Here is a 12523-nt window from a genome sequence, read left to right as displayed (position 1 = left end):
TTTCTACTTTATTCTCTCTATTTTTTTTTTCTCTCTTACTATTTTATCTATTTATTTAAAACACTCAACATCCATTTGTTAAACTCCGTGCCGAAAAGTTCCACTTCAACTATGAGGGAGCGGAGGGAGTAATAAAATATGTTAATGTATAAAATAATATTTCTCCTATCCATGAAAAATAGTCTCATTTTGTCATTTTGGGATGTCCACAAAAAATAGTCCCACATCTAAAAATTGAAAGTTTCTCTCATACTTTTTCCACTTTTCCTCCTCGCTCTCATACTTTACCCACTTTTTTCTCTATCTTTCTTACTTTATCAATTTCTCATTAAAATTTATATTATCCCTAAATGTGATTATTTTTTTAAAACTGACCAAATATAGAATTTAAAAACATGCAATGATGGTATTTATCGGTCAAAGACAACGTTATTTGTCCATATAAAAGTATTAATCTCATCCATTAATCTAGTTCGTTGGTTAATATGAGTAACTTATTTTCGCCGGCAGGAGCGTAGCGCAGTTGGCAACGGAGGGGCAGATCTTGTTGCAATGAGTCTGGGTTCAAATTCCACTGCTGTCGTGTAGTTGCTTCCATCTCTCAGGCACAAGTGTGTGTAGTTGCTTCCATCTCTCAGGCACAAGTGTGAGGCATTCGGAGATGGGCTTCTGGCAGTAAGTGGGTTAAGGCATCTCCCTTAACGGGCTACTGCGTACCCTAATTTAACCCCCTCACATGATGTCGAGTCGGAGTGTGGGGGCCGCCAAGATGACGGAATCGCCATTTTGAAATGCTGCAATGAGTAACTTATTTTCATCTTTTACATTTGGAACGTAATAAAAAAATTATGTATGATTAAACATACTCCATATTAGTTTTATAATAGATTGTGAGTGTAAAAAAATGGTAGAATGTGAGATTCGTATATCAAAAGTGAAAAAAAAAGTAAATGACTTTATTGAATCATGAACAACTAAAAATGACAAAATAATTCTTTTAGACGGTGAACAAAGGAATTTCATGTTATACAAAAATAGGTAATAACAACGACTATTCATATGCATGCGGTAAACAAAAAAAATTCGGAAACTTTTGCAACAAACTAAAAGTACAAATACATCAGAATTGAAATTAAATTCATGGAAATCAAATTTGAAGGTCATTGAACACACACATAAATCACTGAATGCACAGTACATGCAATTATTGAAAACACACCACACTTTCTCTCTCACACACACACACACACACACACACGTATTAACCAAACGGTTAAATTTCCGGCATCATGCATGAATCTTTGTCGTATAGCAACTTTTGAAATCGTTCCATATGTTGGTGGTGCAGCGTGATTGCAAGCAACAAGATCTCTTCATTCTCCTGATCAGGATACAGAAAACTCTTTCCTTCCGAGAGAGCTCCACCGGGACCCACAAAAACAGGCTTCCCCAACCCGAATTCTGCCTTGTGAACCGGCAGCCTAACCCAGCTCGTTACCCCGAAATTGGGGCATTTCACATTGTTTTGGCTGCGAACAATGCCTTCCACATTCCGCATATACAACTCCAGGTAATCCAAAGCAGACCTCATGTATTCGTCGTCCATTCTAGCGATTGCCTCGTGCACTATCTCCACCGCGAACCTCAACGGCTTCGAAACCAGATCCCCAACCAAAGCAAATGCGCCACTATAGAAGATCCCGTTGCCGAAATAGCCAGGCGGGAGAGGGGGCCGCAGCCTCTGCCGCGCATCCACCGGAAACTGCAGCTTCGTCTCCTGCTCCAGCGGCAGGCCGCGGGCAATGCTCACACAGCGCCACACGTGGCCCGCCACCACCTCGTACATGGTGTAATTCGCACCGCCGCTGCTTTCGTTGCATTTTTTCTTGAGGCCGTTGATGAAGTCGCGGCTGAGCTTGAAAGTGGAGAACGTTGGGTCACCGGCGGGGCCGTCGAGAGGGGTTTTGAGCGACGGAGGAGGGTGGTGCTCGATGTGGCGGAACCGGGGCTGCGGGGGCTCGCGCGCCGAGAGGACGCGCCGGTCCAGGGAAACAGTAGGGACGGTGGTTAGGCCGCGAGCGATTTCCGACCACGTGCGCATCAAATTGTTTGCGGAAATCCCGTCTGACGTGTGATGCTCATTGGCCAAACCTATGCTTGCTCCGCCGCATTTGAACCGAGTTAACTGTGTTTGCCGAATTCAAAAATAGTGTTAAAAGTTAGTGGATTATTTTATATTGTTGTGAGTAGATGGAGTAGGAATTGTGGAGTAGCTGACACCATTTTGCAACGTAGAGAAATTCACATGAATGAGCTCCAAAAATGAAACTTTTGGAATGTATGGACAATAATAGTAATTGAAACGCACCTTGAGCAGAAGAAGTGGAAAAGTGGAAATTCCTTTCGAGTAATCGACGGTGGGGGTGAGGCTGAGGTGAGGCTTGGGGATGGCAAAATCACCCAAGTCATCGATGGAGCCGTCGCACTCTGCCTCCACGAAGGAAACCCCCTCATCGTTGCAGTTGATCTCAATACGGCCGTTGTCGTCCCTTCTCAGCCTGCCTGCATACGGGTAGAACTCAACAAGGGCCCGGCTCAGAGCTTCCTTGAGCGCCGCGGTGTCGAAGAAGCCGGGGCCGCGATCGGAGCGGTAGAAGTAGACCACCCGACTATGGTAGGTGTCGGAGAAAACTAAGTCTAAATTTGAGAGCCACACACTTCCACTCGGTGTTTCTTTCAATGGTTTTACCATTGTTGATTCCTTCACTGTAGTCCTCATCCTTCCTTACTACTTTGATTCCTATTTCCTTTAGTGTTGAATCTTCTATTTATAATTCTTTTTTTAGGGTTTAGGGTTAGTACTATTTGTTTTATTTTGGGTCGTCAATAGTTTAGGCGTTTTTCTCGTAAAAGGGAAGGAAGGAAGCCACGTTAGCTGATGCACGTGGCTCCAAACAGGACCAATAAAACTACCTACCCTTCTCGAATTGGTTATATAAGATTTAAAATTAAAGTCAGAGTGGAGAAAATAAATCACCGGGAGGAAAAAATAAATGAGTGAAAAGAATAAAATATGTGGAAAAATAAAGTAAGATGATATTTTGCTTAAAATGGAATGTCTCACTTATAGTGGGATATTCTAAAATGAAAAGTGATTCGCTTATGGTGGATGGAGGGAGTATTCAATACGGAGAAAAATGAAAAAAAAAATACTTCTTTCATCCCATAAAAATATGGACATACGATATGTCACGAAAATTAAGACAAAATTGATGAAGTAGTGTTAGTGGGTAGTGGAACTCATATTATTATTATTAGTGTTTTGATAATATACAATATCGATAATTTGACCAATACTTCTTGAATCAATTACAACTGAATTTATTGAGAAAAAATAGAAGAAAAAAATAAATTTAATTAACACAAGAAATATTAATATATTTTAAAGTTCATTAAACATAGATCCAATCAAATTGAAAATAAAATTGTAAAAACTTCTTAAATCAATGACCGTTATTTCAGCATAGTTGTTGCACTCGTTGCTTGCAGTAAGTACCTCCCTCAATGCCATGATGGATTTAGACTTGAAGGCCTCTTAACATTGCAGAAATGAGCAATGGCGCTAAAGCAACTTGCATACAACACCACTCCAGATTCATCGGCGTATCCAGGTGGGGTCGCGCGGGGTCGGCCGACCCCACCGGCGGTCCACCGAACACTGCCGGAAAACATCATCTTCGACCTTTGACCTGGTGCAGTTCCGTCTCCGACCCCACGGCCAGCTTCAACTCTACCCGGAGCCTTCCGCCTTTTCCAAAAACTAAGAGGAGAAAGGAACAATACTAATAAGAATAGAGTAGAGATAGATAAGGGGAGAGGTTGCAAAAGAAGCTGATGTATTCTCAACGAAGAAGATGAACATAGATGTTAATATTGATTTTTGGGCTGATGAGTGGTTAATACTCCTATTGATTGTTGGGTTAGAAAATCTATAAGTAAAAAATCTAATTGATTGCCTCTGGTCACTCGCCGTTAATACTGCCTTTTCATTTAATTCGCCTGCCAATAATTTTCTAAGCCATGTAGTATTAACTTTTTTTCTCCTTAATTTTCCCACAAATTTACATAAATTCGTAATTTATTTAAGTTTATTAGTTAAAAAAAATCAGTCAATATTGTCATTTTTAAATAATTTTATCTTTATTACAAGAGTTACAACTTTCTTTATAAATAAAAATTCTATATTTCTACCTAATTATTATTTTGATTAAATAGAAAGTTATAGTAGGAGACTAAGATTAAGATTTTTGAGGGGCATAGGCTTTGCACAACAAAAATTGGTGCGTTATTGATATTCTTTTAATCATGTTTTATTATTTTTTTACTTTTATTTTGTTTATTTGACCTAATTTTTATGAATATAATAATTATATACTTATGTTTTTTATTATTGATTTTAATTACCATCCATATTAAATTAATGGATAAATTTATTTTAAAATATCTTGAGTTTGTATCTGTTCTCATGAGTTTTATCTGTTCTTCTGGTGCTAATGTTGAACACAATCAATGACTGGAAGATATGTTTGCAATTATTTCCAATGATAAAATTTCGGTCAGCTTCAAAATATGAATATTCGTAAAAGTTAAAAATATGAACTCGTAAAAGTCAACTATCGTGATAAAACAAAGATAATTTTATTTGTAATGTATTTTTATAATATATATAATATTATTATATTAATTATCTCGTCCGACCCCACGATTTTTAAATCCTGGATCCGCCCATGTCCAGATTTGTTTAACGATATCTCCATGTTACCAACATAACATGACGGGAGTGTCTAGCTAAATTATCTGGTGAACATGTACAAGCGTGTTCATGGATTCTCAGGATGCTTGGAAGCATTTGTGGTATGAACCAAGAGTGGAAGAATTGTCCCGTGGTATGGATGGTTGCATTCACTAGCGGGCGCAAGGGCACACATCAAACAATCATGTTGTAGGATGTTACCGACCAACGTTTAAGGATCTGACATGCGTACTTCAGAGTCACTGGCGAAACAACAACCACAATGTGTTGAACGAGTCCCCTCTATTTGACGGTTTCTGCATTGGGAGCTCATCGGATGTAAAGTTCACTGCCAATGGCCTCCCGTAAATATGGGGTATTATTTGGCAGATGAGATCTAGCCACATTGGTCTTTGTTCGTGAAGACGATAATGTGCATGACAACTTCGAAGTAAAAGAGTCGACACGTGCGTAGTATCGAAATATAATCTCTGATATCACGTATGCATGTATCCTAATGTATAAAATAATAGTTGAAGATTAAGAAGATAATGGCACGGTGTGGCAAAATGAATTAGGTGCCTCCAGTTCGACGATGGTAAGCAACTCCCCACTAAAGGTACACCTCCATAATTTTGTGAGTTTGCAGCCCATCGTGTTTCTAGGCGTCAAGAATAAATCCACGACAACCTCCAAGAAGATCTGATCGAAGAAGTTTGGACATGCACCAATGTTTTACAGCATTAACATAATTATTCATTTTTCTTTTTGCTATTTTTATTTTTAAATTCTTAAGTAATTTTTTTTTGTTTTGAATGAAGTAATTTCATATTATATGTTTATTGTCTACTCGTATCTCAATTTTACAATTAAAAAAATGAATAGTGCAAATTAATGTGAGAGGTGCTGGGAGATCGCTCATTGTAAAAGTTTTTGCCTAATGAAGAAAAAAAAGGAATAATGACGTGACAAAGAGTAGTGGCGTGATGTGGCAGAAGGGCATTTGTTACGGATGCTCTTACTCCCTTTGTATATTCACTAAAGTTATATCTACAACTCTCTTTGTCCCACAAATATATATATGTATATACATATATATATGGGACGACACGAGAATCAATACACAATTGGTTAAGTAAGAGAGAAATAGAAAAAAAAGTAATTATAGTATTGTTAGTGGAAAATAAGGTCAACCTTATTAGAGGGAAGGAAGTTATCAAAAATGAAAAAGGATGTTTTTATGAAACATCCCAAAATGAAAATGTCCTTATTTTTATGGGACGAGGGGAGTATTTAATTTGTTAAACTAGAAAAAATGAATATTTTCCGGATTTTGTAAATTCATTTAAAAGTTCATAATAGATTTTAATTAATTAAAAAGTAGTATTCCTTTGAATCATATTTCTTTTCGAGATGTCCCAATTAAGTTGAGTTAATTTTTTTTATAAAATGTAAAATATCGTATCACTCTTACTTTATTACATCTTCTAATTTATCCTATCTTATCTTTCTTATGGTATTTTTTTTCTCTCATCTACTTCATTTATTCTTCTTTTAGTTCGTTTATTATTCCCTCCGTCTCAACTAAGTTGAGTCATATTTTTTTGGGACGTCCTAACAAAGTTGAGTCATTTGCTTTTTTGACAAAAAAAAAGAAATGACTCTAATCACTCTTATTTTACATCATCACCTACTTTAATCACTTTTATCTCTCTCTCTCTCTCTCCTATTTCATTTAATTACTCTCTCCGTCCCTTATAATTTGTCATCATTTGATCCGGTACGGGTTTTAAGAAATGTAATAAAAAGTGAGTTGAAAAAGTTAGTATCATGTGGACCATACTTTTATATATTAGTTTTATAAAATGTGAGTGAGAATGAACTAGTGGAAGGTGACAAAAATACGGTCCGCTACCAAAAATGGTAAATGTGAAATGTGACAAATTTTTATGGACGAGTGAAAATGGAAATAAATGACAAATTTTCAGGGACGGATGGAGTATAAATTAAATCATTCAACACGGTTTCTTACTCCCTCCGTCCATGAAATATTGTCCAAGTTTGACTTGGCATGAGTTTTAAGAAATGTGAAGAAAAAATGATTTGAAAAGGTTAGTGGAACGAGGGTCCAAATTTATATAGAGTATTAGTTTTATATAATAGAATGTGAGTGTAAAAAGTTAGTGGAAAGTGGGGCCTATTTATTAAAAATAAAAAATAAAAAGTAAACTCGGCAACTTTTCACCGATGGACCAAAATGATAAAACTTGACAACATTTTATGGACGGGATGTGTCCGAAAAAAGTGACTAAGAGTGTCCACAATAGGGAGGTCGCGGCGACCGCCGCGTCCTCGGCGGCGCCACGGCTCCCTATTGCGCTGGAAACGGGCGGCCAGGGCAGGGGGAGGGTATGGACGGCCATGCGCCACGTAGGCCGCGAGGCAGCGGCGGTGGATCCTGTGCTAGCCGTGGGGCCCTGTTGCACGGCACCGCGAGCTGTGGCAGCGCCGAAAACTTTTTTTTAATTTTTCTATATAAATACACTTATTCCTCTCATTATTTTCACACCATTCCAATCTATACTCTTCTAAATTTTTCTCCATTCTAATTTCAAAAAATGGATAACGACGATTATAAACAATTGATCGATGAGGCGTTTGATGCGGTTGTTGAAGAGGTGCAGCAGGAAGCTGAAGAGAAAGCGACTCGGGAGGCGGCGGCTAACCAGCGGCTCATGGATGACTACTTTAGCGATAACCCCCGTTATCCGCCTGAGATTTTCCGTCGGCGTTTCAGAATGTCGCAACGGCTCTTCATCTATATAGCGACGGCATTGGCAGGGCGGTAGAGGTGCTTCACCCTCCAACGTGATGCCAACGGCTGGATCGGACTGTCGATGTTTCAGAAGTGCACCGCTGCAATTAGGCAGCTTGCCTATGCCGTGCCAGCTAACATGTTCGACGAATACCTACAGATGGGTGAGAAGACTAGCCTAAAGGTGCTACAAGATACTGCTAGGTATGCACGGAAGGGTGCACGGTTTTCCAGGGATGATGGATAGCATCGATTGCATGCATTGGGAGTGGAGGAACTGCCCGGTGGCTTGGAAAGGGCAGTTCACTACAGGTTTCAAAAGTAAACACCCCTCGATGATCCTGGAAGCCGTTGCTGACTACCGGTTATGGATCTGGCATACGTATTTCGATGTCACCGGGTTGAACAACGACATCAACGTTCTGCAGTCATCGCATCTCTTCAATGACGAGTGCCGGGTGATGGTCCGGAGGTCAGATTCGTGGCCAACTGCACGCAGTACAACATGACATATTATTTGGCAGATGAGATATACCCTAATTGGCCCGTCTTTATCAAGACAATCCGACATCCGGTTGGTCCGAAGAAATCCGTTTCGCGTGACGTCAAGAGGGTGCTAGGAAGGATGTTAAGCGAGCTTTTGGTGTGCTCCAATAGTGATGGACCATTATACGGTGCCCGACACGAGTTGTTGTAGAGCGTTAGGCATCGGACGAAGGTGCTAGTTCAAGTCACGGTGTTGCCACCGCTCCCCTACAGATAGGTGTAACATGTACCAATGAATACTTGATCCAACGGTTCATCGGTATGCGCAGGGAAACAACACATACCCAACTGCAGGACGATTTGGTTGAAGAGATCTGTGCACGTAGGGGAGCGGGCACCTCGTGATTTGCGAGACGATGTTGTGTTGTCTGTGTGATGTCAATAATTTTCGTTGTATAATTCTCCCATTTTTATAATTCAATGAAGATTTGGTTTTATTTTTTTATTTAATTTATGTTTTTTAATTATAAATGGCAGACGAAGGGAGTATATAGAGAAATGATATGCTATAATCCCATGTCCATGAAAAGTAGTCTCATTTTGCTATTTTGAGAAATCCAACAAAAGTTGTTACATTTCTAAAATTGGCAAATTTCTCTCTCATACTCTACCCACTTTTTCACACTGTCTCTCTTACATTACCTACTTTTTCGTCTCCACTTTAATTTACCAATTTCTCTTTAAAACTCATGTCGTCCACAAATGAGACTATTTTTATGGACACGGAAAGTATATTTTATGTGAGCATTTTATATGACCCCTTCCTTGGGCGACACGAGATTGTATGCTGCTTTATTTTGTGTGTTAAGTGGAGAGAGTAAAATAAGAGAGACGAAATAAAGTAGAGACAAAAAATTGCTTCTAAAAAATTTTAGTAATAGATTATATTGATTCATGGATTATATTGATTGAGAAAAAATAAAAGGGAATGATGGACAGAGATTTTTTGTTAAAAATAAAAACTACTAAGTATTTATTTATAGTGAACGATTAATGGATGTTTCGTCAGACATTTATGGTGTTGAGTCCTCCAGATTTCAAGGTGTAAATAGGGGGTTGGAACACTGTTGTGGCAAATTATACAGCATGCAATGTTGTGGACAAAATGCATAGTTTTAATTAAGAATTAATTACATGTCATTTTCTTCTATTACTTTCTTTTCGTATCATTAACTAATTTTAGTTTTTGAAACTGTAAAACATAAAAAATAATTGTATTAGTTATGTTTATCATTCCGATAAAATGATTAGACAAAAATTAATTATTTCATCTTTGTTTAATTCTTTACAGTTTTGGCTAATCATATTTTTAAAATGATAGTACCTCTTACATTTTTAGGTAATCATTAGGAATACTAATCAAAATCAGTATTAGAGACAGAAGTACTTTCCTTAAATTACTTTCTTAGTCAATTACTTTTGTAAGTTTTATTTCTTCATACGGCTAATTAGTACTACTAATATTTTTCATTTTTATTTCATTTGTGTAATTATTTTAATTTAGGAATGATTGATTTCATTTTGTGTGATTGGACTTTAGTAGTGTTGAGGACTAAAACTATTCAAAATAAATAAGAACAAAAAATGTTCAGGAAAATCATATAAAGTTATTGTGACATATAAATACTACGTTTCGTCGATAATCATATTTTTATGTCTTCTAGATCTGGCATTTTAAAACATAAAAACATAAAGTGAAGATAAGAAATACTACTATACTAATTAAAAGGCATGCGTTTTTTCCACAGCATTGCAAGTTGTGCGATTTAACACATGAATTATTTAAGAAAAGACTGAAAATTCGTCCACATGCTCCATCTATTTCAATCTACACTCTTCTCTACATTGCGTTTGAATTATTGAGTAATTAATTAAAGTTGTGGTACTACTATTTTCCTTGTGACCAAACGTGTAAATGTAATTGTGGAAGAATTAATTGCTGTATTATGATTTATGACCAAAATTGGGTCATGTAGCGTTGGATTGACGTTTAATATAAAAACAGATTTTTTGGGACCGCAGAATTGGGACCCATAAATCGTTTTTAAATAAGGCTGAATGGAGGAGGATAATCACGTTATTTGGTTAATTATTAGTTAATCCCATAATTTTGGACATAATAGAAGTATTGCCACAGTTTTTTCAGTTAAAAAATAGCCAACAGATCTGACTTTGATTATCAACATAATATATTTGTAAATATCCGCTATTGATATAAGTCTACATGTCTACATGACATACACTCTATTTAATCAATAGTAAATTGTCACATGGAATACATTCTTGCATATAAAATAGTACATTGGTTAATATTTAATTGGTTGAAGGTCACATTATTCAGATTTGATATCTTATAATTGCTGCTTATTTTTTAATTAGCTGGTTAATTTTGATGGTTATGTTACATGAAGGTGACTCAACAAAGTAAATTTATCTTTGATAGCTCAACCACCCTATATACAGTTAGGAAAGCTACAAAAAATGCATCATGCATTAAGATTGTAACTTCAATGTTGTGTTAAGTGTATGCGTAAGTGTAAATAATAATCACTGATTTCTTGCACCTATTTAATTATTAATTTACTCCATTTGGAACTATAGCTAGCTGAACAGACGCCTGGTCTAAGGTATATTGTAAAATACTCCAATAAATCAATAGTTTTAACTGGCGGTGGAATGGCTATTTTTTAAGTCAAATATCTTATTTTTTAATTCTAATTAATTGTGCCTATACAATAGTACTCCTCTTACCATATTAATTACTCCCTCCGTCCGCGAATAGGAATCTCATTTTCCTATTTTAGTCCGTCCACGAATAGAAGTCACAATTCACTTTTATTATAAATGATAATATGGTATCATCTTCCACTAACTCATTTAACTCATATTTCTTTTAAAACTAATACTATATACAAGTGGAACCTTTACTTCACTAACTTTTTTCCATCCAATTTTCTTAATATTTCTTAAAATCCGTGCCGCCAAGAAATGTGACTTCTAATGGAGGACGAAGGGAGTAGAAGTTATCAAGAAATACTAGTAGCTACTAGTATATAGAAAATATATATAAATTTTATCAATTTGGGAACATCTCCTTAATAATCAAGATAATTAATATTCAGTTGTATATAATATAATATTACTTAATGTGTAAATAATGTTGGAACTGATGTAAATATTAATTTTCTCGAGTCTACCCTCATCACTGTTTAAAAAATTGGGATAAGTCCGCCACGAACCAGCGCTTAATCAGCTCCAATCTAAAGATTAAAAATAACTTTTAATCATTACTATTAACCAATTCAACCGAATTTTTTAACTTTCAAAAATAACTTTAGCTTGAACAATAGAAAACTCACAGTAGTACTCCCTTCGTCCCTAAAAGTTTGTTACACATCTTTTCTACACTTGTTTTGTAAAAAATAATAGTTAAAGTGTAGAGGGTGTAAGGTAATAGAGTAAGAGATATAATAATTTAGTTAAAACTTTTCTCTATATTATTGTCTCTTTTACTTTACCTTCCTTTGACTTTAACTATTTTTCACAAAACGAGTGCAGGAAGTGCGATAAACTTTCAGGAACGAAGGGAGTATAATTTAGTCACTTTGGTTTACTTTAATTAATTAATTAATTGTAACGCCTCACTTTTTGAACCCTAATTTTCGAACCCTAAAGTACTTGTATTAATGCTAATAATATTGCGAAGTCCGTGAATTAATTGTTGGTGAATTAATTGTTGCTGGACTAGAGATTTGGACTCGATTCCGTGTTGGATCCGATAAATTAAATAAATAACATAAAAATCCAGTCCGTGATAAATAAATTGGGGACTGCACAATTTAATATAAAATACAATAGGCCTTGAATTAAACTAAACTAATTAAAATAAAATATCTTTAATTTAAATTTTAATTAAAGATTCTACGCAGATTTTTCCTCATCCGTGATGGGATTTTCCTCCTCCGTAATCTACATATAAAATACCAAATAAATTCAATTAAATAAAAAAAACCCCTCAATACACGTCTAAACCGTTCTCCCCTCTCTCCCCACTCCCCAAATCTCTCCAACCTCTCAACCAAATCTTCTACTCCTCTATATTAGTTGCTGCACCATTCGTCCCTCCCATCTCTGCATCAAACAAAGAATTCTCTTCAAATTCCTACTCAATGTAATCTTGCAAACTCCATCTCTGTATACGTTTTTGCTTCTGAATCAACTCGTCAAACTCATTGAAATTTTTGAATAGGACCGAGACAGAGATTCAAGAACCATTCCTTTCAAATCCTTGCAGATTTTGATTTCTCATCCACGGAGGTAACAAAAAAAACTATCATCCTCTTCCTCAAGAAGAATTTACATTGACACGG

The 12523-nt window shown here is 36.3% G+C and overlaps 1 protein-coding gene across 1 annotated transcript; it reads right to left on the bottom strand.

Annotated features, from left to right (window-relative positions):
- Positions 1-1069: 1069 nt before the first annotated feature.
- On the bottom strand, positions 1070-2816 carry LOC121802346 (rosmarinate synthase-like). The gene is made up of 2 exons (XM_042202005.1): positions 2369-2816; positions 1070-2185 (listed from the first exon to the last, which is right to left on the bottom strand). The coding sequence occupies exons 1-2, from the start codon at positions 2777-2779 to the stop codon at positions 1274-1276; spliced, it is 1323 nt and encodes a 440-aa protein (XP_042057939.1). The 5' UTR covers positions 2780-2816; the 3' UTR covers positions 1070-1273.
- Between the last annotated feature and the right edge of the window lie 9707 nt (positions 2817-12523).

This window comes from Salvia splendens, chromosome 5 (assembly GCF_004379255.2).
Source record: "Salvia splendens isolate huo1 chromosome 5, SspV2, whole genome shotgun sequence".
NCBI classification, from domain to species: domain Eukaryota; kingdom Viridiplantae; phylum Streptophyta; class Magnoliopsida; order Lamiales; family Lamiaceae; genus Salvia; species Salvia splendens.
This window is presented reverse-complemented; position numbering and strand designations above follow the sequence as displayed.